The sequence below is a fragment of the Anoplophora glabripennis genome, unplaced genomic scaffold (genome assembly GCF_000390285.2).
Source record: "Anoplophora glabripennis isolate ALB-LARVAE unplaced genomic scaffold, Agla_2.0 scaffold11, whole genome shotgun sequence".
Classification (NCBI taxonomy): Eukaryota; Metazoa; Arthropoda; class Insecta; order Coleoptera; family Cerambycidae; genus Anoplophora; species Anoplophora glabripennis.
This window is the reverse complement of record NW_019416496.1, coordinates 83820-111473: the sequence shown is the minus strand read 5'-3', so window position 1 is coordinate 111473 and position 27654 is coordinate 83820. Positions and strand designations below refer to the sequence as shown.

Sequence of the window (27654 nt, the reverse complement as noted above, 5' to 3'; positions counted from 1 at the left end):
TGTGTGTGTCGTTGTCTTCGTTTCTTGATCCTGGCTGTCTCTGAAACAGAAAAGGTTAGCGGGCAGGGGAGGGGGGGTCATTGGGGTGGTCACCCAGGGTCAAAAAGTTGGTGTCTAGGTCTTTTGTGTTTGTCGGTCACGTCGGGTACGTAGTCAACGGCTTGCCTGAGGAGGGGATTGTCATGTCTAGCGGCTACGTCAAATCGTTTCTCCGCGTTTTGTCTTATTGTCTGTGTAGCGTTTGTGTATTGTAAGTCTCGTAATATGTCAGTGTTTCTTACGTACCAGGGCGCGTCGGTGGCCGTGCGAAGGGCTATGTTTTCCACAGCCTGTAATGACTTTAAGTGGCTTTTTGCCGCGTGACCCCACGCCGTGGAGGCGTAGGTTAGCTGCGGTTGAAGTACCACCTTGATAAGCGTTCGCTTATTCCTTAAACTGAGGGTGTTTCCACCTTTGAGTAAGGGATAGAGCCTAGCCCTGGTGGTCTTCGCTCGCGCCACCGTCTCCACGATGTGCGGTTTCCACGTGAGACGCTGGTCCATCGTCACGCCCAGGTATCGTGTTTGTCGATTCCAGGAGATAGGTTCCTGGGATAGTGTCAGTCTGTCGAGGTTTTGTGGGATTTTTCGTTTGGTAAAAAGGATAGCCGAACTTTTGTTGGGATTAATTTTGACTTTCCACCTGTTGCACCAGGTTTCAAGTTGGTCTAAGGAGTTTTGGAGGAGGGAGACGGAATATCTAGGATCTACGGATTGGGATGTAATTGTCAGGTCGTCGGCGTATAAGTATATGTTGGTGTTGGGGGGATGTGGGATGTCGGAGTTGTAAATGGTGTATAGGTGTGGAGACAGGACGGTGCCCTGGGGGACACCGGCCTCCATGGGACGGGTGGTGGAAAGGGAATCTTGGATTTGGATGCGGAATTTTCGGTGGTGTAGGTAGGATTTTATGAGTTTGGTAAAGGATATGGGATATTGGTTGGTGAGCATTTTCATCAGTAGGCCTTCATGCCAAACCGTATCGAAGGCCTTTGCGACGTCCAGGAAGACAGCACCAGTGTACTGTCCCCTGTTGAAGGCCGCCGTGATGTGCTCGGTAAGGCGAAGGATTTGGAGTTCAGTGGAGTGATTGGGTCGGAAGGCGAACTGCTCGTCTGGAATGAGATAGGTACTAGTGGCTAGTGTTCCTTGTACACTGACATTTTCATTATTTATTGATTTATTTATCTAATTCAGAGTAGCCTACATTATTTATTTTAAAATTTTTAACACAACACAAAAACAGTGTGATTGATTTTTAATTCAAACTGGTGCTTTATTTATCTGCCTCTACTATTTCGGTGCATATGGGACACTAGCGCCCTCTAATTTGATAAGATATTTGTTTACATGGAGTTCGGGCTCCTTTTGTAATCTCCATGGGGGCTTTCGTTTTGGCAAATATAGTACATACATAGGGCCTTTCGATTTGGCAAAAGTAGTAGCTATTAGTAGCTAATAGCAATTTAGAGTTACTCTGAACTGATAATAGTTACTAATAGGTACTATTGCTGCCAAATCGAAAGGCCCTCATGTGTATGGAAATTGATTTTTGACATTATGACAACTGTCATCGTTGTTACGTCAGTTGTCAGTTCGTACCTTTTTTTGAGGTATATAGATGATCCATAATTATACCATAATCAAAATACTTATATAGCACGGTTTGATGTGAGACTACATTCTGAAATATGAAATTGATTTGTGAAATTAGGAAGTATAAACTACTCAATACGAAAACAAGATAATTTTCGCAAAGAATAGTAGGTGTAAAGTAAAATTTATGAACAGCTGTGTACGTTTTGGTTAATTTTGGAGTGATGAGTAATAAAGTATAGGTTATTTATCTGTCAAAATAGTATTAAAAATATATTTTACTATTTTAATTGTATTTTAACATGATTTTAACACAATGTAATCAATCCACAAAGCGTGCGTAAGTTTTATTCTTTGAATTGTTGATATGACATATTTTTTTAGAAATACCTCTAAAAAAGTTTATTTTGTTTTAGTTGATAGGTTGAATATTTAAGGAGTGACGTTAATTTAAATAATATGGTCATTATGGAAAATTATTATTCTCCACACAATAGAATATACGAGTTATGGCAAGAAATAGAGAAATGCCATTTAAGTTATTTGGAAATGGAGGAAAGTCCAGAGAAAATCGAGCAGCGAAATAAACTAGAAGGTAAATGAAAATGTTTCTGTAGTAAATATTTGTATGTAAAATCGCTTCTTGCAGAATACATTCATAACTTCTTGTGTGTTGCTACACATTCACAAAAATTTATGTTCCAAGAAACCCAAGAAGTTTTACAAAGGTCAGCTAGTAATAAAAAAGATTTTAGTGGTTACAAAGCAGCTACTGGATTTAATGCAATTCAGCTATATGCTGGAAATTTGCTTTCTCAGCCTTGGAGAAAAGAATATAGACAAATTAAGGTAAGTCGTCTGAATATTTATTAAGATTTTATGTGCAATAATAGTTTATAAATTTTTTTCAGACATACTGTGGTTTCTATAAACATCAAATAGAAGCGAATTTAGTGGGAGCAGAAATCTTATTTGAAGTAATGGGTTACAAACATTACACGGATGGAATTTTGGAGCTGGATGGCCCATTATGCCCAGACAGAGTAGCTGCCATTTCAAAGGACTGCCTTATTGCCTATGTTGAATGTCAGGTATGAGTATAAATATTTTATTATTATAATAAGCAACCTTGGGCATTACTTCTCTTTACTTACTGTGTTGATTTGTCAAAAATAAATTTCGATATTGTTTTATTCTGAAATTAAGAATTTTGTTGAAACCAAAATCAGTTGCAACATATTTCAGATTATGAAAGCAATTTGGGAGGAACTGTCATCTTCCTTCAAAATATCCTGGTTGGAAGTGTTGGAATTCCGCAAGACACACTTATGCGGCCCAGAACAGGCCATCAAAGCGCTCAGGTACCGCCACCATCAGCGACAGTACCAAGAACATACCAGGAGTTACTCTCAAGGCTCCGACTCGTATGTCCCTCGATGTCAGCCGATTGCTGTTCCTTCCACTTCTCCCGTTGTACCCATCAATCACTCTTTCCCTCCACTAGCCGGCTTAAGCAGTCACCATCATGTCGGTCTACCTCCCACTCCACAACCCATGCCGCAGTACGTCTATGCCAATGGCTGCTGTGCGAATAATTACTCTACCTGCGGGGCTTACGCCTACATGCCGTACTCACAGCCGATGATGAAACCGAATGTAAACGGTTATTATTTCACAAATGGGTATCCAACACCCCCGATGCCTCCAAACTATCAGTATCCCGTACCAACCGGCCCTCTTATAGATTTAGAACCCCATAATGGAGGTTATGATGTTACGGATAGGGGTAGTCACAAACCGCGTCACACGGATCACATTAATAACGATTTATATAAAATTAAGGATAATGAAGTTAAGGCCAATATTATAGACAAGGAAAATGACAAAGAGGACTCACAATTTGAGGACTGGGATTATGTTTATCGCAACTTAGAAAGCCAGGGTTACTCGAAAGACCTTGGCGAAAGAGGTGATGTTTTAAGCCCTAACTCGCACAAACTGTTGAAGGATGGCAGGAGGATTAAGGAAACGAATTTAGACGAGGCTCTGAATAACCTGATGGTTAACGATAGGCCCTTAAAAGTGAGTGAGGCCATCAAACGTCTGGAACAGGAAAAGAAGCCTCAGCCACTTCCAGAAGCAACCAGAATCGACAAACAAACTTCCCCTACAAGCAGTTACGAAAACTTAAATACGAACGATGTAGTGAAAAAGCCAGTGTTGAAAACTACGAAAACCATAAATTATGCCAAGACGAAATCTCTCCCGAGGGATAAACCTCAAATTTTAAATGACAAGCAACCGCAGAACTTCAAAACGTTAGACGTGAGAAAAACAAAGGAAGAAAAAATCGGTAAGTCGGTCAAAGAGCAGAATACGAATGAAGCGAAGCCTAGTTCCACCACATGGCAGTGTAGAGCCTGTACGTATCTGAATGACTTTACCAAAGATATATGTGATATGTGCAGCAAGAGCCGTATCACCACCATGGAGCAACCGATGGAGATCGGCGGTGCGGAGTGCTCCAAATGTACTCTAGTTAATCCAAAGAACCTTAAGATTTGCGAGGCCTGCGGCGCAAGTCTTAAAGGTTCCCCTACCTACATTTAGATGTATAAAGGCTTAACATACAGGGTTTGCACAATATTTCTTTTTTAATTTAAAAAAATTCTGTTTTGAAACGATACATGTATGAGATGTGTAAAAAAGTATTTAGAATATATAATTCGTTTTGTTAATTAGTGAAGGCATGTTTCTTTCATGACGTCGATGATGTTAAAGCTTTATTAATAGAGGCAGTAGTGCCGGTGATATGTTCTGTATTTTTTTTTTTTGCTTCACTTTAGGGATTATGTATTGTTATTTTATACTAATTTTATATAAAATCTACTACAGGATCTTCCACCAACTATTGATTTCTGAACAGTAAACTGTAACTTTAAATTCAAAATATTTTTTGGTGTGATAGCTGAAAGGTATGGCAAAAGTTATAAAAAAAATTAAAAGTTGAAACTTGCATAAATAAAAAAGTTTTGGTAAAATTCAAAATTATAAAAAGTGTGGAATCAGGTAGTACCGTCTTGGCCTTTCCGTAATATTTGCTGCAGTTCACTTTTATTACTATCAATATTCACAAATGTAATAAAATCATTTAATCCCCAATACGTTTTGTGATAAGCAAGAATAGGAAATTCGTTGGATTGTTTGATTATGATTATTTATTGTTAGACTTTTTATATTGGTTGGTTTTGTAAATATAAGTACATAAACAATAATATTGTTTAAAATAATAATGAGACTTATCATTAAGTGTTTCTTAGGCACGATGATGAATTTATTTTGTGTAAATATGCAAGCTTAAATAATAAAATGTATATTATTTAATAAAGGATCTGATTTTCATTATCAACAAGCATTTAGGTGGACGTTAATTTATGTTACAAAATATCCCACTTTATTCTGAATGGCCCTATTACAAGGTCACCAACTGTACCGGATTGACCGGGACAGTTTCCAGTTTTTAGAACGAGTGCCGGGAAATAAAGTGTCCCGGAATTGTACCGAATTTATTTGTTTGCTACCGATTTGTACCGGAATGGCGTTTTCAATAGTATTCGCTATATAACCTGAAATAAATCTCAGAAACTGAATTTATTGTAGAGACGGTAAAGTCTATAATTATAACAATATGTCATAATAATTTTACCTGTTTTATAGATATTTATTTTAAAGCGTAAAAGAGTTAAAAGTTATTCACAGCCAAACAAAATATAAATTTAAATAAAGTACTTATACTAGGCCAGGCACACATCTTCACCTGTTACATAGCTAGTTTTATTTTAGTGGTTTTAATGACAATTTTTTATTTTTTTTTGGTTTCATAAAAGTGTTTCGGATTATCACTTTGAGGAGTTGGTCACCTTGCCTATTATAGATATTGCAGCTGGTGAAAATTAAAGTGGTAATATTTTGATAATGAATCATGGGACAGTTTTTTAGGCGATGATTTCTATACTCGGTATGATGTAAAAAATTTCAAACGAAATTTACAAATTAAAAAATTTAAATAGAATCAAAACTGACATCTTGAAAAAGGTTAGGCATACAGCGTAACTTTAGATGGAGTTCAGTTTTTTTAGGAGTATTAATACATGGTCCTCAGAATACTAATATGAAAATATTTTCTTTTAAATCGGATAATTTCATTGAAGGCGAACATAAGGTAAAAGCTCCGAATTTTTTCATATAGCATGGATTTTCCTGAAAATTTGCATACAAGCTCATCTGACCCCCTACTTCAAAAGTTAATTTGTCTAGTTGTGTGCTTTTTTCTATTTGGGGGTGAAAACTACCCTTGTACGAAAAAATGCAAAAATCGCAGATTTACGTATTTTAAAGATTCAATTCATGTTCAAATATGTTAGATAAAGTTCCCTTCATGTTTTTTAATATAATTTATGAAATTTAATTACTTTTCAACCCTTAAAAATCCTTAAAAACTACCCTTCCATGGCCAAAAAAATAGAAAAAAGTTTTTAACAGTTTGAAATATTCTTTTGGTGCATTCACAATGTATTGCATTTCTTTTGTTATTCATTAGAAATCTTACGACTCATTACAAAGTTGAAACCCTTAAAAACCACCCCTTTATAATAAAATAAACAAAAAAATATTGAAAGTTTGAGATGTTTTAATGGTATGCATATGTTAAATTATAAATTTTTTTATTGGTTTTCAAATGATCTATACTATTTTGCAACTTTTCAGCCACCCAAAAAACCCTTATGGAAGACCTACCCCTTATAAAAAATCGTACCCCTTAAAAAATTTATTTATGAAAGCACTGCATTGCATGTAGCGCATGCACTTTATCTAAGTAGTGCTGCCAACCTGTGCATATACAGAATTTCTCGCTTGGTGCCAACCTAAATTCGAGGCCTCGGCCAATTTCCGAATGTACACATACATATACATGTGAACTCGGATACGTGTGTGTATGTATATTATTAAAATACTTACTCAAATCAGTTCACAAGTGCTCCAAAATACACAAAGATGATGGTAATTTATCCGCTCCGAAAATTTTACCGAAAAAATGCGATTAATTTTTTTACCATAACTTTTGTAATTTTAAAGTTATAAATTTACTCAAAAAATCATTTTGTAGGGAATTTAAAGCATTTTAAGTTCTGTGATTTGCAGTTGTTTTGAGCCCTTCGGTTTGTAGATTTGTAAGCTAAAAAGGCTCAGGAAAGGCAGTCTTGGAGCTTAGTTTTGAGCTTCTAACTCAGTCAAATTTTGTCCTACAAAAATTTAAAAAAGCAAATTGTTCAGTAAGAAAAAAACCTACAATTTCTTATTCTATCATTTTTTTATAACTTTGTTAGTTTTTGAAATATTTTGAATAAAGGCGATTTTTTAAAAAATTTAAAAATTTTATTCAAAAGTAAATGAAATATTTTTTTAAATTTAGGCTTCTAAAATTGTTCAAATTCCCAGAATCTACTATTAATACATAAGTAAAGTAAATTGCACAAGGAATACGTAACATTTTTTTTTGTCATTAATTTTAATAACGATTTTTTTTTTCTCAAAAATCAAGACGATCATTTTATTTTGATTGTAACTTCATTAGTTTTCATGCTAACGACTTTTACCACCACTCAATTAAAGGTCTTTTCAAGAACTTTATAATAAGTGTTATATAAGTTTTCCTCGAAAAACCTTTAATTTTTCCGCTACAGGACGTTTTGTTTCGTGGGCTATTCCCTAGCTACAGTTCAAATTTCACGTCAATCCATTCCAACTGAAAAAATTGGTAGCCAAAATGCTTGCGACTGGACTATTAAATTCTTATCCATTAGTGGGCAGCTCCCCAACTTGGTGTATGTGCACGCTCATCAGTGTTACCTGTTACCTTTTTAAATCAATTATATGAAATTAACAAATGGCAGAGAGTGAAACTGCAATGAAAAATAATTTTGCAAAAACACTGCTCCTGTATGAACACGACGTTATTTTAACGTCACTATATACTTTTTTTGTGAGAAGTGCTGAACATTAAAAAAAAGTATTTTTACAAAATTTTTTTTTTGCAATATATATTTTTAACTAATATTAGCGGGTAGACTACTGTTTGCAAATAAGTCATTTTTTGTTTCAAATTACAATTATTGCTGTTTTATAGAATGTACATAATAAAAAGATACTTAGTAATCTGATAGATTTGACGTACTTTCTAAAATCACTTCAAGTATTACTACTACTATTTTTTAAAGCACTATGTTTAGTTTGTAAATCTTACTTTCAATGACCTCTGATATTTATCTATTTTAAGTGAACTACATAATATCAATCCACGTAATGTGACATGACAATAGTGTGCTAGACTTGCAAAAAACAAACAGCCTGGTACGAGAATAGCTGAATATATCACCACTTCATTTTATTACATTTATTTTAGTTTCTGGTTTAACGGTGCATGAGGAGTTTGCAACACCGTAGGTAATTTCGCGATTTTATGTGTGAAGTAATTTATGCTTTTCTGTGCCTTCATTGTTAAATTTTTGTGTTATATGAAAAAAAAAAACATGTATATAGGAATCAAGAAATACGAGACAATGCTTGCTGTAGCTCGTGCTCACAGCTAGCGTGCACTGTTATTTGCCTCTTCAATGCACACCAGGAAAAATACAGAATCCAAGCTTCAAAAATCGCTACAGACATCCATTTTGATTCGTATAAGCTTATTATTTTTTTTAATGATCCTGAAACTGGAATGGAAAATTGAAGATTGTAGCTTGAATTCTGTATTTTCTCCAGTATGTAGTGGTGAAGTATCAAAATTACAAAAAAAAATGTTAAAAATATAAGATGAGAATAGGTCAACTTCACCGTAAGTTAGTCAGATCGAGAAAAGTCCGCGTCTTGGCGCCCAACGTGGGGCTATGTCAGAGGATAGACAATAAGACAACCCTCCCTCCTAAATCCGCAACATAAATAAAGAAACATCTGTTTGTTTCTATCAATTAGCTATAGAAAAATATTTCGCCAATATAAGTGCAATCATTTTGAAGAGGGTGGACAACCCCTATTTTAATTGTTTTTTTTGTTCAATATTTTTTCATTACAAAAATTCTCCATGTCAGCATAGAAATCATCTCCTAAAAACGCTATGAAATAAACAATGAGTTATCTATTTCAAGCATAAGCCTAAAATACCCATTTTTATACCTCAAACTGAAATAGGGAAATGATTGCAAGGAGAATTTATAAAAATTTCTAAAAATAAATCTTTAATGAATTGCTAATCAAGTTATTATGTTGATAATTTATTAAATTAATTAAAGACATCCTCGCACTGATTGTCTACTGATCCCTCAGTCGAAGCATTTGCAGTATGATCATGTGCAGACGATTCTACAGTGGGATCGTCGTCCACTAATCCTTCTGTGGAACTATTTATAACAGGATCGACATTCTGTAGATCTGACTCTGCTTCAATCATCTGTTGAGTCTGTTTAACAAGAAAAATTATATATGTACTTTCATAGCAAATTAGTTTTGTTTACATACCGCTGCTTTTAAATTTTCAAGTTCCTCTTTTTTGGCCCGTTTAAAGAATCCAGCCTGGAAAATATGAAGATAAATTAAGAAAAAAAAAACTCATCCTGCTTTATATACACTGACCTTAGTAAGTCCATAAATAATCAAAACGAGCAATAAAATTCCTGCAATTACTGCAAGAATTATAATCCAGAGTGCCACTTTTTTGTTCCTTCTAGTTTCGTTGATGAAAAGACTAGATACTTGTACAAAATCGGTTCTGAAATATGGGATATTATTTACAAGTGCAAAATTAACAGTAATGTGTGAACAATATATTAGACCAGGTTGGATCTGTTTTGAGGTGGATGTGAGAGGGGGCAAGCAAATTTTTTCTGGTTTACCTTCAGTACAACTCGCATAATAAAAGTGTAGATCCCTAGATCTGGGCGAGGTCGGGAACATTTTCAAAAATGTTTAAAAAATTTAAAAAAATACCTATTTTATCTGAGTTTTTTGCTTATATCTTGGAACCTAAAGGAAGAATTTTGGAAGAATATTGAAGAGGAAAAAAGTTTTAGAATTGAATTTTGCACAATATATACTGTAAGTTAAAAATGTTTAAATTTATTACCGATATTGCAAAATAGGTTATATGTAATTGAAGGCAGGAAAAAGGCAAAATAATGAAGTTTTTTGGATAATTTTTTAAAAATATTTTAACTGCTCCAAGAGCATTCTAATTTTGGTAAAAAAAAACTTAAAGTATAATAAAACAACACACCAAATTTCATTAAAATAAGTTCGATAGTTTTCGCAAAATAATTTGTTGAATTTTCAAAATATTGCACAGCCTGAAATAAAGTATCTAGACACTTGAAAAGACTGCTCAACCTTTCAAATAGTTTTTAAAAAATTTAAATCGGTCGATTAAGACGGCCACAGTCAATTTTTAAAGTTAACACTCTTTTTTTATTTGTAAACAATTAGATTACATTTATCAATTTGCAATTGAGTTTTTTCAAAAATAATAATTTTAAGGTACTATTTTTTCTTAATTTTATCTGTATTTAACAAAGAAATAAATTTCCAAATAAAAAAATTTTTAATTTAAACAAAAATTATTTAAATAATCGTAATAATTATAACTAATGAGAGTGTTGAAATATATATGTAAACAAATTTTTTCATTGAAAAAATGCAATAGCATAGGGTAAAATATACAGTATATTTAATCCATAAATAATAAACTTTGTTTATAACAAAATATGCACAAATTAGACAGTTGGCATTAAGATATTCGAATTCTTTAACTTGCGAAACATCAGAATAAAAAAAAAGATCAAAATTGGTCCATTAGAAGCAGAGATAATGCATTTTTTTTCGTATCTTCGCATTTTGAACCTCCGAATTCAGTCTTGGAGCGAAAGCCCCCTCCCCCACTTTTCGTGATTTGAGTCACTTTTCCCGCATGCGAGCGACAGCTTTTCTGATGATTTATCTATGTGGCGATAACTTATGCATATGAAAATTTTTTCCAGCTTAGAACTCGGAAAAACGAAGCCACTGGATCAAAGATTATTGCTAAATTATTTATAAATTAACGGTAAATACCGATAAACTTTAACCGCTTATATCTCGAAAACCAATAAACGGAATTTAACTTTTTTTTAAAAAGAATCGCCTTTCCGAGTACTTTAAAATTATTGTTTTTGAAAAAAAACTAAATTGCAAGTTGATAAATGTAATCTAATTGTTAAAAAAAAAGGGAACTTAAAAATTTACTGTGGCCGTCTTAATCAACCAATTTCAATTTTTCAAAAACCATTTGAAAGGTTGAGTGGTCTTTTCTATGTGAAAAAATTTTCAAGTATCTAAATGCTTTATTTGAGGCTGTGCAACATTTTGAAAATTTGTAATTTTCTTTTTCAAAATTTTTTTCAAAAAATTATTTTGCGAAAACTATCAAACCGATTTTAATGAAATTTGGTGTGTTAGTTTATTATATTCTAAAGTTCTTTTTACCAAAATTAGAATGCCCTCGGAGCAATTCAAATATTTTTAAAAAATTATCCAAAAAAAAACTTGATTATTTTGTCTTTTTTTCATCAATTATTGCTATTTTGCTACATCGGCAATAAATTTAAAAATTTTTAACTTATATATATTGTGCAAATTTCAATTCTAAAACTGTCTTCCTCTTCAATATTCTTCCAAAATGCATAGGTTCCAAGATATAAGTACATAATAGGTATTTTTACAATTTTTTAAACATTTTTACAATTTTGAAAATGTTCCCAACCTCGCCCAGATCTAGAGATCTACACTTTTATTATGCGAGTTGTACTGAAGGTATTCCAGTAAAAATTAGCTTGCCCCCTCTTACATCCAAGAAGTGGAATATTTCGACAGATCCGCCTTGGTCTATATGTTAAGGGTGGCCCAAAAAAAACGAAGAAACTCATACCTGTTTCCATTTTGAATAAATTGAGTAGGAACTTGTATTGTTGTGGTTCCTTCAGTAGTATAGAGAATCATGTCTTTTTCCCCTATTAAATCTAAAAATTAATTTCTTGTAAAAATAAAATGAGAGACTTATGTTTTACTGTCTGTACACATTAACACAGCATATTGTGAAATGCAGAATTATATGTTTTAACTTACGAGATACTGCGGATGGATTAAACATCAACTTAATTTTGATAACGGCAGGAATTTGCCTCTTTGTAAAGGGTCCAAGTGAGCATAAAATACTCGAGCAGATGATGTTATCCATACTGCAGTTCAAAAAGAATGTTCTGTTGGGCACCAAATCATACTCCTTCCCATCGAGAATAATGTTCTCCTTTTTTTTCTCCTCCATCTCTTTAAAAACCTCTACCTGTCTTTTGCTTCGTAGAAGCATTGAGTCAGATTCTAATTTCTCGCTTGTTTCCGTAAGTTTCGACTCTATGATATATTCGAGAGAGCTCATGCAGGTCACAGGTTGACCATCAAAAGTGCCATCTGGAGGGAAAACTTTGATAAAACCAACGTCGCCAGAGGATGTTCTTATAGAGTGAGGGATTGTGATGTTCACTAGTACCTTCTCTAAGGGACTGACGCCTATTTTCTCAACCTGTACATTTTCGGTAAAACTCGTCAGGAGACCAGATAATAAAATTATAACCGAATACAGGCTGTCCGGTAAGTATCTACTATACTTTTGGGAGTGTGTAGAGGAGGTCTAAACAACAGTAGGACTTAACTTCTTATAATTTTCTTGCTAATAGAGATATCAAAGGTGCATCTAGAGATTTACATTTTAGGTTCTAATTTTGAAAACATCTTGTATATTTTTATAAAATTTTGGTATAATGTATTACAGATATGATGGGGTGGTAAACACTGGTTTTTACTATTACAAGATATCCAAAATATACTTGCCCCAAAACAATTTTTTCAAAATGTGCTATTAAATGAAAATATTTTTAGTTATTTTAGATATTCTTCTTTAAAACTCTCCATTTATTTAGTTAAAATAAATGGTTTTCAAGAAAAATCGACTTTTGGAAGTAGCAGCAACAACTAGTTTATTAGTAGTTTATTTTTTTACAAATTGATAGGCAAACAAGTTAAATTTTAAAAATAAACATTTACATAATAAAAAATGAGGAAAGGTAAATATCACCTCGACAAGCATTTAAAATCAGCTCCCTTTTTTTTACGAATATTTTCTCGGTGCAGATAAAATAACATTTCAGGATTATAAATCTGGATACAGTTCTGTGTTATTCTCCACAAAAGTACAAAAGTTCTTTTCTAGTACTTATGGATGTTGAATAACTCAGTTCTTTTGGATGGTCCCACAGAAAAAAGTCTAACGGATTTAGATCAGGCGACATAGGTGTTCATAAGACTGGTCTGCCTTGACCTACTTATCAATCTTTAAAGGCGTTGGATAAGTATTGGCACACTAAATGGTAAAAATGAGGTGCAAATGTTTATTATTACTTTAACTTGTTTCTCTTCAGCTATTTTTAAAATTTTCGAAAATTGTTCATTTTATCAAAATAAATAAAAAGTACTTTTGTTTAAAGGAAAGTATTTAGAGTATTTAAAAATTATATTTTCAGTTCGATAGTATGACATGTTCTGTCTGTCTATCTGTTATGTGTTATTTTGACGTCCCTCTTTAGAGATTCGTAGATACCTACCGGACACCCTGTATATATAGGGTGTTTAAAAAGAAGTGTGAAATATTTTAGGGAGTGGTTGTCAGTTATTTTGTGAAAAAAAGTTCATATAAACATAGGTCGAAATATGGAGTGTTTAAGTTTTAATTTTTTTATTTATTTTCATTAATTAATTATTTCAAAAACTTTTAATGATATCGACTCGAAATTCGATGGTTGTAATTTATTTAGAAATATTGACAACAACCTACTAAATAATGTATCAATAGAAATTAAAAATACACAACTTGCAATAAAATATGTTTTACATTTTTTCATCAAAAACGAAAAAAATTGAAGACCAATTTCTAAAAAAATATATCAAAACTGGAGAAAGTCAGTTTCGTACCATTTTTTTATTAAAAAAGGTTGTGGCTTTCTCGCACGAACGTCACTGGTGCAAGTAGAAATATTCGGATTACCCCAAAAAATGCACATTTATCCCTTCAAACTGTTTTTCAAATTTCAAGTCAATATCTTTAAAACTCATTTCAAATTTCAAGTCAATATCTTTAAAACTCTGAAATAATTAATAAGAAAAATTAAATTTAAACACTATATCTCGGAAATTAAGTATATTTCGACCTACGTTTATATGAACTTTTTTCACAAAATAACTTCAGCAACCACCCCTTAAAATATTTCGAACTTATTTACAAACACCCTGTATAAGAAATACAACAATCTGAATTTCCAGATTAATTTGTTTTCAAATTTTTATACCTGGTATATTTGAGTGAAGTTTGGCATCCCATATGACATCTTTCCGAAAGGTACACTTTGGTCATTGGATTTCCTAAAAACGCACAAAATTAATTTATTTTTCCAGCTTTGTGTTGTGCTCTTTGCTTACCCCGATATAGTAATATCGGCTTCTCTTCCCAGCAATAGCGTCAAAATTTTCTGGTCGGGATTACTGTTGTTGCTGGTAGTCGTTACTCTAACGGATATATTAATTCTATTTATAAGATTGTTTTTGTTTATATTTTTCATGTCGAGATTCAGAATTTGGACCTTCTGTATTAAAAAAAATGAGCTGTTAATGAAAGTTCAAAGAACAATTTTATAAAGATCAGAACATATTTTTGTAATTATTTTTCTTATTAATATATTACTTGAAATTGAAAAAAATGAAAAAACAGTACCTCTTTGTTTGCTTTCAAAGGGTTTTCAACATTGCAAATAATAACAGAAGTGTTCTGCTCATAACACCCAGGAGGTATTTGTCTGAAAGTAATAATTTCTGGTGGCAATGTTATCTCAAGCTGTGTGAAATAGGCGTTCTCTCCTGTATTTTTTATCACTGTTTGTAGATTCAGAAAATCTGTGGATCCCACAACGAACGTATTCTCCTGCCTAGATAAAAAAAATTTTGCGTTCGTTAATTCTATGCTCTAAAAAGTATAGGGACCTTCAACAAGTTCTCGTTGTTTTCCAACAGATGACGTTACCTTTTGACGTTGAAGATAAAGAACGCTCTGGCGCACCGAAACAGATTGCAGTTAAAAAATTGGAGGCAACACAACAGTTTTGAAACATTTGGAAGCATTAAGGATAATTCAAAAGCAAGGACATTGGGTGCAGGACGATTTGAAGCCGAGAGACGTGAGACGATGTCTGCACGTGTGAACAGCTGCATCAAAGACAGAAAAGTAAAAGGTTTTTGCATATTATCGTGACTGACAATGAAAAATGGATATGCTACAATAATCCTATGCATTGGATAGGAATATCCATGATTCCAAGCTTATGCTTTGCATTTGGAAGGATCAGCTGGATACAATTTAATATGAGCTGCTTAAACCGAATGAAACCATCACGGTAAATCGCTAGCATTTGAGCCGAACATTGAGGGAAAAATGGGCGCAATACAAGCACAGACACGTCAAAGTAATTTTGCAGTATGACAGCGCTCGGCCACCAGTGACAACATACAAATGCTAAAATGTAAAGTCCTACCCCCTATATTCATTAGATATTGTCCCTTCCGATTATCACTTGTTCCCATCAAATGGCACATGGCCCAGCTGAGCAGCAATTCCATTCTTATGCCCAAAAATGGATATAATTAAAGTGCAGCCAGAAAGATGAGGAAAAGTAGTGACACATTTTTTACTAATGTTTTTAAATAAAGCATTAATTTTCACGAAAAAACAGCAAGAACTTATTTAATATCCGCATAGGTTTTAACTTATATTGTTATTTGCTTTTTTGTAAATGACAAAACACTAACAGCATTTTCGACTTATTTGCACCCTTGCGCTCAGTGCGCCGCGGCTATTTCCATCTCTCCGAATTGATAGCATAGGACGAAGATGTACTCACTGTGCGCCAAGAGTGAATAAGTCAATAATGTGGTAATTAGATGAATTCTTTGTACCTTAGATCTAGAAATTTGGCGTCAATTGTCAATTTTGACTCGCAGAAATTGTCCGATCCACAACCCAGACTAAACAGCACGTCAAGCGAACTCGATTGAGTAGAACGAAATTCATCCAAAACTGGACGTCGTACATCGAAAGTATCTGTGCCGTATTGGTACTTTTCAGAGACGTATATTACTTCTTTCTTTTTCTGTTGATTTGCTAATTTATAGGTGAGGAATGCCGTTATCGGAGCAACATGGTCCGTGATATTCTAAATATTTTACAGAAAAAAAAGCTCACTATCACATATGTTTTTGTTTTTAATAAAGATATGTTTTGAAAGGATCTCACCCTTAATATCACTGTAACGTTTTCACAAGTAGATGGTTGGAGTCTACTGATTATGATGGTTTTAGTATCTTCTTTGGGATCTTTCAAAACGGCTCTTCTTAGAAGTTCGTCTATTATTATGGTTCTATTTAACGCTAGAAAAAAAAATTCATGTCACTGTGTCACAGGAGTGTTACCTATGAAGATTAAAAATAATATAAACAAAAAATTTATCATCAGGGACCACATACTTAGATTATCTTCTTTGAAATGAGTGTCGTATTTATAGCATATGTTTATCAGAAATTGTTCCGTATCTTGCTTGAGCTCTTCAGGAATGGACTTCATCTCATAGTGAACCACAACTATTGGACTGGTCCTTAATAGGACCGCGTGGCCTGACAGGTAGGCCCCGACGACCAAATCTGCAAGGAAGTAATGTCGAATTTCGAATCATAAAATATTTAGTATTCTTTTATTATTATTTAAATATGTTCCACCCACCTTTATACCCATTTGCATCAATATCCGCTGCTCTAGATATGCTAACACCAAATCCTCGTATTTCCGATGATATGTCCTTTCCGATTATTTTCTGGCAGGGCAGTCGATCAACTCCTTCCTTGTTCCCTTTGTAAATGTACAAAACACCACTGAAATCTTCCTCATAGGGAGCGCCTATTGCTAAATCTAAGAGGATATATTAAAGAGATTAATAACGCCGCCAATAATATTTCATCGATAAATCTATTGCAAGTAAATATATAAAAAAATCTAAGTAATGTAATATATTGTTTTATCTGCTGATTATTTATGAATTCACAAAATTAATTATTTTTCACTACTCACTATTTATACAAAGTGTGGCATGTATAATCAATAAAAATTAAACTACAGCCTCCTAACGATATTTGTAATAGAAAAGTTCTATACGAAAAGTTCTATTTTTGCGTTTTTTTTTTTCGTTCAGTTGTGGATCAAAATATTTTCTCTGGAACGGTCCTGTCCATGTGCTGTACGATGAATTACATGCTGTAGACCAGCCGCGTAAACAAATCGTCGTTGAAAGATAAAAAGATACTTTTCAATTTTTTGGGAATTTTTCAATGCAAAAGTACAAATTAAGAAAAATAGATATTTAAAAAAAACTGATATTTTCTTATTATAATGATTAATAGTAATTACTATCTTAAATGCATTATTGTTACTGCAGGAGTTCGCAAACAAAACCACATCCGTAAGCATCTGTAGTTGCCAACTGCGTGCACTAAACAAATTCCATTAAAATATGGAACAAAATGAAATAAAACTTACCATTTCTAGAGAAAATGTTGAAATCGATCCCCATTAGTACGGATACAGGCATGCACAGAACATCCCTAACTACAGACATGGTACCGACGCACCCAATTTTGGCGAATATTTTCCCAAGTTTCAGGTATTCCCTTAATTGCGTCAGCAGTTTCAAGTATACTGTTTCGCAATTCTTCCATCGTAGCAATTGGAGTATTGTAAACCAATGACATTTCATTCAAAAGTGTCGTTACTTCTCGAGTATTGTGTGAAGGAGCCCCATCTTGAAGATAAAACATGCTTGCCCGAACTTGTAATGCCACATCGTCCAATGTTTCAGGCAACCGGTTCTCCAAAAAGTCAGCATATGTTGGTCCATTTAGTCGTCCTTCAAAGAAATAAGGGCCCACAAGTACATCGCCTATTATGCCACCTCAAACATTTAGGGAAACCAATGGTGAAAATGAGTTTCCCTAATCGCGTGAGGAATAGGGTAAATGTCGCCCCATCTGTTACACAAATATAAGCAGGAAAGTCTACTTGATTGGCACATTGCCGTAAAAACCATCTGCAAAAACGCATTCATTGATCACAATCCGGGGGATGATAGGGGAGCAGCAGCTGGCACCTTAAGATGGAATGTACGTTACGAGATGAGGTTCCTACTTGGTGTGCGAGTCGTCAAATACTAATTGTGGGATCTTTGTCAAGATTTTCCAACACTGCATCTTCAACATTAAGGTGCATCACTTGCTGACCACGTCCTTCTCCTCGATGAATAATACTTCCCGTATCTCGCAGCCGCTGAACGCACTGTAGTATTGTATTTGCACATGGGGGGTGATATTGTGGTCATCGTTCCTGGTACAACTTAGTTGACGCTAGCGCATTTTCTCCGGCTGCACCATACACTAACACCATATTGACACGTTCGGAAATAGTAAATGCATTGTTTTCTCGGTTCATTCAACTAAAAAATTAAGCCAAAGTATGAGATATGAATCTCGTTTTTAATGTAATCGGCACGCTATTCTTATTTTTTACTTCTTTATAAAAATTACACTGTCATTGTCGTGGAATTACAAAACAAAAACTTTTGTCTGGAATCTTTCACTGTTTAACACTGATGGGTCGATGGACGATGCATAAATGAACTTTAATAATTTACAAAAAAAAACGCGTAGATAGAATTTTTCGTACTATAAGACTTTTCTATTATAAATATCATCAGGAAGCTGTAGCTTAATTTTAGATTATACACGCCACACCCTGTAGAAAAATACTCCTTCTTTGAGAAACCGTTTTGTTATTGTATGGTACTGGTAATTTATAGATATGGGCTATAATGATATAGATTTAGCTATGATGAACATAAAATATACTTTTTTATGTAATTTTTTGTTTTCTTATACATATGTAACTTAAGTGGGGGTCAGTTTTTTAGGTATTAATTTAAAATTGCCTATATTTTTTATAAATCAAATAAATTGTCGTTATAATTTTTTAAACTGCACTGCACTTTCAAGTTTTAAATAATTAATAAATTTGTTCCTATTTTTTTAAAGCACTGTGTTTAGTTTGTGAATCTGTGTCAATGATCCCTCTGACACTGACCTAGTTAAGTGCACTAATATTAATTAATCCACCTGATGTGATGTGATAAAAGGTCGTTAAGCTGGCAAAAAACAAACAGCCAACATTAATTCAGCAAAATGGATGCCTAATTTTATTAATCTTAAGCAATTTGTGTAGTGCGCACGGTGTTTTTCATTTCAGTATTTAATGACGGTACGGTATGTTGGTATGTCTTCATTGTTAAATTTTGAGTGATACCTACTATGGAAAATATGTACACAAATCAAAAAAGATTTAACAACAATGCATGCTGCAGTTGCCAAAGGTGTATATGTTATATATTACCTCCAAAACCATCATTATTTAAATCTCCTAGGAACATGATTGCACTTCCAAATTGTCCATTAGCCTTCTGACCATATAACGTATGATGCTCTTTAAATGGGTCCTATGAAAAAAAATTTCTTATGATTTAATTTCCAAATTAATAGAATTTTAAATGCTTTAGTGTACTGTGTATTGTCTGAACCTGTTTTAATTTTAAAGTAAACATGAAAACTAATCCAACACAAGAAACATATTTCACAAAAATCAGCTTTTGACATAAGAAAAACAGACTAATAATAATAGATTTTCATATACAGGGTGTGCCATTTAACACTCCCACTGCCAATATCTCCGAAATTGGGAAATTTATTTTAGTTCCGGAAACTGGGGTTGTTATAGGTCCCTCGAATAGCTTCAAATTGCAGTTAGAATTGTTAGTTGAAATCTTTGTGTATAGATGGCGTGGTGATACTATAACATTTTTTGATTCCTAGAACGTGGAAACGCAGTTTATCGGAAAGATCGTTAAATTTTGAGTAATCTAGTAATATAAAGTTTTTCCAATATTTACTTGTTTTCAAGACATGTTCACTTCAATATCCAAGGCATGATGTAACAGAAAAATCTATTATTTTATTTAAATCACACTGAGACAAAATATTCATTTAAAATATTGTTCCCACATCACACCACATATTAACTAACAAACAATAAATTATAAAAAAACAAATGAACAACTGCAAAAGAAAAAAAATTGTGCAATGGTAAATCTTATAAGGGGCAGAGACGAATCGTATATTTTATCAAATATTATTGAAAAATTCAGTCATAGGTGGCTCATGTCATTTGTTTAAAATAAAACATATATGACAGATGAAACATATTAGTTTTCCAATAATTATTACAGTTTTATTATCAGGTTGCGTCTTTCAATTTTTCCTATGGGATCATTTAAAAAACATTGTATGTCAGAACCCTATAGAAGACATGGCAGATTTATATAATAAAATTTATGCAGCTACAGCAGCTTTAGATCGTGACATTTTATTAAGAACCTGTTGAACATCTACATCTCCTTATATTGTAGTATGTGGTGTTAATAAAGCCATTATAACAAAATTTTAAAAGAATAAAATAATAGATTTTCCCAGTTTCCGGAACTAAAATAGATTTCTTCATTTCAGAGATACTGGCAGCGGGAGTGTTAAATGGGTGGGGTTAATAGGGTGGAAAAAATTTTATCGCCCTCTCGAAAGAGTATGATGTAGGTTAAATGTAAAAAAGATTAATCTAAAAATGGAAAATGGCTGGCTATAGCAATATAAATATGTACCTCACTTTTGCCCAAAAATATGTAAACTGCTCCCTCGTTGAAAGTATTCTTCTTGTGATATGGTGCTCCAACTATAAGGTCATCAAAACCATCCTGATTAATATCACCAGAGGCAGTGGCCGCACCAAAATATTCCCCGAATTGGCTTCCAACTACTTTTACTTTTTCTCTAAGACGATTATTTCCATTGAATTCAACTAGTACTACCTGTAAAAGAAAGTTGGCTATTTTATTTCAATCGTATAATTTAAATCTAGTACAAAACGTCATGTTAGGGAAAACTATTAGAATATTACATTTTCCCAATTTAATATATCAGAAAATGTGATTTTCATTTAGCATATACATACCTTTCAATTTTAAATTTGATACTAACCTTCCCTTTATAATAATATTTTGGAGCACTTGCAGCATAGTACAATTTTTTGTTTAAATAGTATCCGGAAGTAACGGAATATCCTGAAATGAAGGATGTATAACAAATTAAGAGTTTAGTCCATACAGGGTGTGTCCCGCATCAGAACCGACAGAAAGTCAGTAGTAGGCAATGAATTTATCTTTCAAACTTGTCAGTTTTAGTAATAAAATTATTTTATTTCAACAATTGCCTCTGATTGTTTCCAAATAAATGGATAGGACGAGGAAATAATTGTCCTCAAAATTGGCCACCACGATCTCCAGACCTTAACAAATGTGATTATTTCCTTTGGGGAACATTGAAGGATTTTGTTTATTCTTCGCCAGTTGAATCCCAAGAAATTTTGTGGAATCGTATTACAAATGAATGTAGCTTTATAAGAAATGATCATTATTATTTGTTAGACAGAGTAAACTTCAATTTTCGGCGAAGAATAAATTTATGTATCAGGGACAATGGTGCAAATTTTGAACTATTTCCTTTAGTTTTAATTATTATTATATATTTTTTCAAACTGCATTGTATTGTACATAACATTCTTTTAAATAATTGTGTTTATCATCCCGATGCTTTCAATTATTATTTTTATTATTTATTTGTGTTTTTTACTTAATACAATATTCGCTTATTTAAAAACTACCTAGGTACTTGTTTTCTTTTTGTAGAATTAGGAGTGAAGTGAAGTAAAATTTATTTGGCCAATTGTCAAATTTGAAAGATAAAGCCTACTACTGACTTTTTGATTATTTTCTAATGAACACTGTTAAAATCTTGTGTCAGTTAATACGGTTTTTCTTGAAAACCATAAAGTTTTTTAAAATTTAACAAGAGTAAAAAAAATTTAAAATTAAATTCTGCTGTGAATTAATATTATTATTTTTCAATTCGGTCAATGAAAAAAAAGTTCGGTACAATTTTAGGGGTGAATCATCCCCAATGTACACCTTGTAGTGCTTCAATTAACTTTAAATCATAGTCAAAGAAGACCAGTAATAAACCTAAATCATGTACCAAATTTGGTTCTTCTACGGTAAAGTGTTGCAGAGATATTAATTTTTTTCGAAAAGGGCCCCACTTTGGGGGCTAATAACTCCTCAGGGGCACAACTTTGTATATAGGTAAGTTTAGTTAAATTACAATATTTTGGACATGCACCTGCTCTGTGTCGGTTCTTATGCGGGACACCCTGTATATATTCTTTGAAAAATGTTCTATTTTTAATTTAACTGATCGAAATAATGTAATTTTCTTTTAAAAGAACTTTTTTTCCTAAAATCACATTTTAAAATCAATTATTAGACATACTGAAAAGTTTCTATGAACAAAGTAATGCATAATTTAATGCTTACTGAAAAAAATTATTTCCTCTTCCTTTGAATTTTAAAAAAAGAAAGTAAAAATCGCCCTTTGTTTTATTATCGGACTTTTTTGTGTTCTTTTTAGTAGCGTTGGTTTTAATTTATTAACCAACATTTTTGAAAAATTAACTTAATTTTTTATATGGATATGGAAATAATTTTACTGTAATATCAAATCAAATTACGTGTTATTTTAATAGTTTAAGTGTTTTCAGTTCAGAGAAATTAGATTTTTTAATTTTAGCAAATAAAATATGGAATAGAGAACAGAAGTATATTTGAACCAACAAAATAAATATCTACCTACATTTTTTTATCCTACTGCTGAGGTAAGAATAATAAAATCTAGCAGATAGGTACTTACCAAATAACTCAAAAGCCGAACTAATTGTCTGTTTCGTAGCATCAGCCACTAACTCAAATGACGGCAGAAGAGATCTTTTATTTATAGAATCTCTCACTGTCAATCTACTAGCTGTTGGTTCTTCATTATCAAAATCGACAATGTTGATTAATGTTCCAGCCCAATTGAACACTCCAGGAGCTCCCAAAATCACATTATTTACATTCTAAAATGCAACCAGAATATGCCATCATGCCATATGAAATAAAAATGAAAATATTTAAATTTTTGGCAATAACTACAAGAAAACGCACACTGGAACCTATTTTAAAATTATAAAAATTTATATTTTGTGTACTGGGTGTCCCGGAATATGTGCGCAACCTCTTGGATTTATACAGGGAACGTTAACATACCATGACAAATTCATATAAAGGCCCCCCTATTAAGATACAGGTCCCTAAAGGACCCCCTGAAAATCAACTTTTTTTAATAACTTTTAAAATACTTTGTGTAATTTAATTATTTTTAGGAAAAAAACAAATGTATATAAAAGTGGCATTTTCTTAAATAGGCGCAGAAAGTATGAAAATTCCATCGGTTTATTTCTCTTACAGATATAATAGAAATCATATTAAACAAAAATAGTTTTTTCTCAAAAACAGTTCATTTTATCGATATCAATAACCAAGATGCCTTTTTTTAGTTTAAGATTCAAGCTATCTAAAAATATTATTTTTGTGCCTTTATCGTAAAGGGTGTAAAAAATTATTGACATTATTATGCTACAGCTAGTCCCTCCCTGGCAAACCAAATAAGCCAAATTGTTTTCATGAGGCAATTTGTAAGGAGTCTTATCTGTTGTCCATCGTATAAAAAAAAATTATTAAATTACACAAAGTATTTTAAGTTATTTAAAAAAAACGATTTTCAGTGGCGTCCCATAAGGGTCTGTATCTTCGTAGGGGGGTCTCTAAGGAAAATTTTTATAGGGACTTGTCATGTTATTCCCCTGTATAAATCTGAAAGATTTCACACATATTTTGGGACACCCTATATATGAAAGTATAAATCTTTTTTTTTTCACCAAATTTAAAGTTAATAGGTGGCAAATTAATTAATTAATGTCAATTTTGTATATTTTAAAGCTGTTTATTAAAATATTATTAAAACTTTTTACTTGTGTATAAAAGGTATTAAGATAATTAAATATGCTTCTAAAAAATCCTGAAAACCCCTGTCAAATGAAGTTAAACATTTGATAGGAGTTTTTAGGAAACAATTTTTATGATATCTTTATAATTTAGTAAAAATATGAGCACTAATAATAAAAAATATGTATATTTAAAAAAATATTATTAAAACGACTGTTATTCTTACTTCAGGTATATGAGTTGCAAATCCAGCTTCTCCCTTTCCATAATTATATACTTTTTGCCGTCTTATCTTATAAAACTTTTTTTCTAAAAAAAAAGAACAAAAATGAATATAGGTACCTATCGATTTCGGCTTATAAAAAAAGTTATAAACAAGTGCAAGTATGAAAAAAAATTCTTTAACCTAAATTGTACTATTACTTCATGACCATTATGGCAAATTATGATAATTAACAGAGGAAAATTTTACAAAAATTTCCTTTCATATACAAAAAAATATTCTGGCAAAAAAAGTTTTCCAATAAATAAAAATTTATCTCACCATGGTCTGCTAGGGGAATAACTTCCGTGAAACTGTTATTTAAATCTGATATATGGCAACAACCAAGAGGGTCGTAATCAGATCCCCGTTCGTATATTGTCCGAAAACCACAGATCTAGAAAAAAAATATTAACAAACATCAGAAAGCAACATGCAAACAGAGAAAAATTGTATTATCTTTTAACTTTTATTCAGAATAAGTAGTGAAGTTGCCGAGTTATAGATATGGCTTGTGAGATATAAAAAATAATGTGACGTGAAAGTTAATAATGATACTTACCGCTAATTTGTTAAATTTGTAATTAATGTCCATCGAACCACCGATCCAAGCACCTTTCAGTTTTTCCATACTGTTGAAATACCCTACAAAATATTTAAAAATAAATGTAATTTCGTTTAATTCTCGAGTGTTTTTCATTGTAAATCACCTCTTTTAATATCCAAAGCTTTGCATTTTTGCATAAAGGGACAATCATAAACAACGCCAGTGTTTTTAAATTTATTTATTTTGGGATCGTTTCCTTTAGGAGCACCAATTTTGATCCTAAAATATAAGAAAAATTCTAAACGTATCTACGATGTTAAACCCTATTAAAAAAAAACGATTTTTACTTCTAGATGTACTTATTATAGGTACCCGGTCTACCGGAATTCTTCGGTAAATCATTTTAAAGTTTTTTTTTTATAAAAAATTATTAGCGCCTATATCAAAATACTATTAAATACGAATGAAAATCGCATAAACCCATTGTTTTTTTGACAGTATTATTGTGTATAAGCATAATTTTATGGCATCGTGATTTCAGTAAAATATTAATAAACATGCTTTGCCTTCTTACCATTTTCCAAGACCTTTGTTTCCTGGATGAAGAAGCACTGTATATCCAAAATAATTGTAACTTGCATTTGCAACTCTTTGGGGATCCTCATACACTATAAAATGATTTGTGTCTATGTTAAAACAACAAATTTTTAAAGGTAATAGGAAAAAGAACAGACTGAAGAGATACATCTTTCAGAAGCAAAAATAGAATTGCTAAGAATTATGAAAAATATGCGGATTTAGTAATCTTTATTTTAACATTTGAATTTTAACATACATCCCGGAAATCTGGTCAGATAAGACTAAACCGCATGGATTATTATAATGAAAACGTTCTGTAGACGATCAAGTTTACCGTTATTTAATTATTTAATTATTTCTTCATGTTCTAAGAATAATATGCTAAAATACCGGAAATACACGTCGTATCATCTAGTAGAGGTAATTCCAAAGTTGATATAAATGTCTTCGCAAATATATTTTCGGTTTGATTTAATACAAGCATATGAGCGAAAGTTATTAAACTTATAGATATGTGCTTATAGGTAGGTATGTTGAAAACGATACGGTCCTTTTCCGTTGAATATTTACCTAATAAAAGCGATTGTTGACATGGATATACAGGGGGACCCTCATAAGAACCGACACAGAGCAGATGCATGTAGGGGTGTCCAAAATATTGTAATTTAACCAAACTTACCTATATACAAGTTTAACCCCTGAGGAGTTATTAGCCCCCAAAGTGGGGCCGTAAATCTCGAAAAAAATTAGTATATCTGCAACACTTTACCGCAGAAGAACCATTTGGTACATGATTTAGGTTTATTATTACTGGTCTTCTTTGACTAAGATTTAAAGTTAATTGAAACACTACAATAAGGTACTAAATTTTAGCCGAAAGATGAAATTTTTAATAATGAATTGAAGTTCATAAAAAATGTAGGTAGGTACTAATAAATAATCAATATCTACCCTACGAGTTTTATTTAACATTCAAATTATTATGCAAAATTCAAAAAATTGCATAGCATTTATGCAATATAAACATTATATTGGAGATACTTCTCGAATATTAGAATATACAGGGTGTAACAAAAAAGGTGGGCTGGCTATACATAGCCATATTGTACTCATCAAGGCGATCAAAAAAGTTTGTATACAGATCTGCTCTANCCATTGCTTTTTTTGACAGTATTATTGTGTATAAGTATAATTTTACGGCATCGTGATTTATTTCAGTAAAATATTAATAAACATGCTTTGCCTTCTTACCATTTTCCCAGACCTTTGTTTCCTGGATGCAGAAGCACTGTATATCCAAAATAATTGTAACTTGCATTTGCAACTCTTTGGGGATCCTCATACACTATAAAATGATTTGTGTCTATGTTAAAACAACAAATTTTTAAAGGTAATAGGAGAAAGAACAGACTGAAGAGATACATCTTTCAAAAGCAAAGATAGAATTGCTAAGAATTATGAAAAATATGCGGATTTAGTAATCTTTTAACATTTGAATTTTAACATACATCCCGGAAATCTGGTCAGATAAGACTAAACCGCATGGATTATTATAATGAAAATGTCCTGTAGACGATTAAGTTTACCGTTATTTAATTATTTAATTATTTCTTCATGTTCTAAGAATAATATGCCAAAACACCGGAAATACACGTCGTCATCTAGTAGGTAATTCCAAAGTTGATATAAATGTCTTCGCAAATATATTTCGGTTTGATTTAATACAAGCATGTGAGCGAAAGTTATTAAACTTATAGGTAGGTATGTTGAAAACCATACGGTCCATTTCCGTTGAATATTTACCTAATAAAAGCGATTGTTAACATGGATATACAGGGTGACCCTCATAAGAACCGCCACAGGGCAGATGCATATAGGGGTGTCCAAAATATTGTAATTTAACCAAACTTACCTATATACAAGTTGCACCCCTGAGGAGTTATTAGCCCCCAAAGTGGGGCCGTAAATCTCGAAAAAAATTAGTATATCTGCAACACTTTACCGCAGAAGAACCAAATTTGGTACATGATTTAGGTTTATTATTTACTAGTCTTCTTTGACTATGATTTAATTGAAACACTACAAGGTGCTAAATTTTAGCCGAAAGATGAAATTTTTAATAATGAATTGAAATTCATAAAAAATGTAGGTAGGTACTAATAAATAATCAATATCTACCCTACGAGTTTTATTTAACATTAAAACAGTTCTTCAGACACGAACTTGATTATCAAAGACGCGTCCAAGTAATGTTTTCCAAAATTCAAAAAATTGCATAGCATTTATGCAATATAAACATTATATTGGAGATACTTCTCGAATATTAGAATATATAGATGAATATAAAAATTATATTAAAAAAATAACGATATGAGA

At 32.3% G+C, this 27654-nt stretch overlaps 2 protein-coding genes across 6 annotated transcripts; one reads left to right on the top strand and one right to left on the bottom strand.

Annotated features, from left to right (window-relative positions):
* Window positions 1-1632: 1632 nt before the first annotated feature.
* LOC108908213 (protein tamozhennic) lies at window positions 1633-5010 on the top strand. 5 transcript variants are annotated; one of them, XM_018712197.2, is made up of 5 exons: window positions 1633-1651; window positions 2051-2229; window positions 2284-2483; window positions 2546-2725; window positions 2880-5010. In XM_018712197.2, exons 2-5 carry the CDS (start codon window positions 2094-2096, stop codon window positions 4242-4244), a joined length of 1881 nt encoding a protein of 626 aa, XP_018567713.1. In that variant the 5' UTR covers window positions 1633-1651; window positions 2051-2093; the 3' UTR covers window positions 4245-5010. The 5 variants fall into 5 exon arrangements, with proteins under 5 accessions (XP_018567713.1, XP_018567680.1, XP_018567704.1 ...); XM_018712164.1 differs by having other exon boundaries at window positions 1647-1801; XM_018712188.1 differs by having other exon boundaries at window positions 1647-1805.
* A 3923-nt stretch (window positions 5011-8933) lies between these two features.
* LOC108908321 (integrin alpha-PS5-like) lies at window positions 8934-26752 on the bottom strand. The gene is made up of 21 exons (XM_023454742.1): window positions 26530-26752; window positions 24863-24978; window positions 24715-24797; window positions 24435-24549; window positions 24117-24199; window positions 22758-22962; window positions 20994-21076; window positions 20618-20824; window positions 19303-19405; window positions 16594-16779; window positions 16341-16514; window positions 16111-16244; window positions 15774-16030; window positions 14539-14749; window positions 14247-14410; window positions 14117-14189; window positions 11844-12297; window positions 11647-11737; window positions 9324-9459; window positions 9210-9263; window positions 8934-9150 (listed from the first exon to the last, which is right to left on the bottom strand). Exons 1-21 carry the CDS (start codon window positions 26700-26702, stop codon window positions 8974-8976), a joined length of 3279 nt encoding a protein of 1092 aa, XP_023310510.1. The 5' UTR covers window positions 26703-26752; the 3' UTR covers window positions 8934-8973.
* Window positions 26753-27654: the final 902 nt, after the last annotated feature.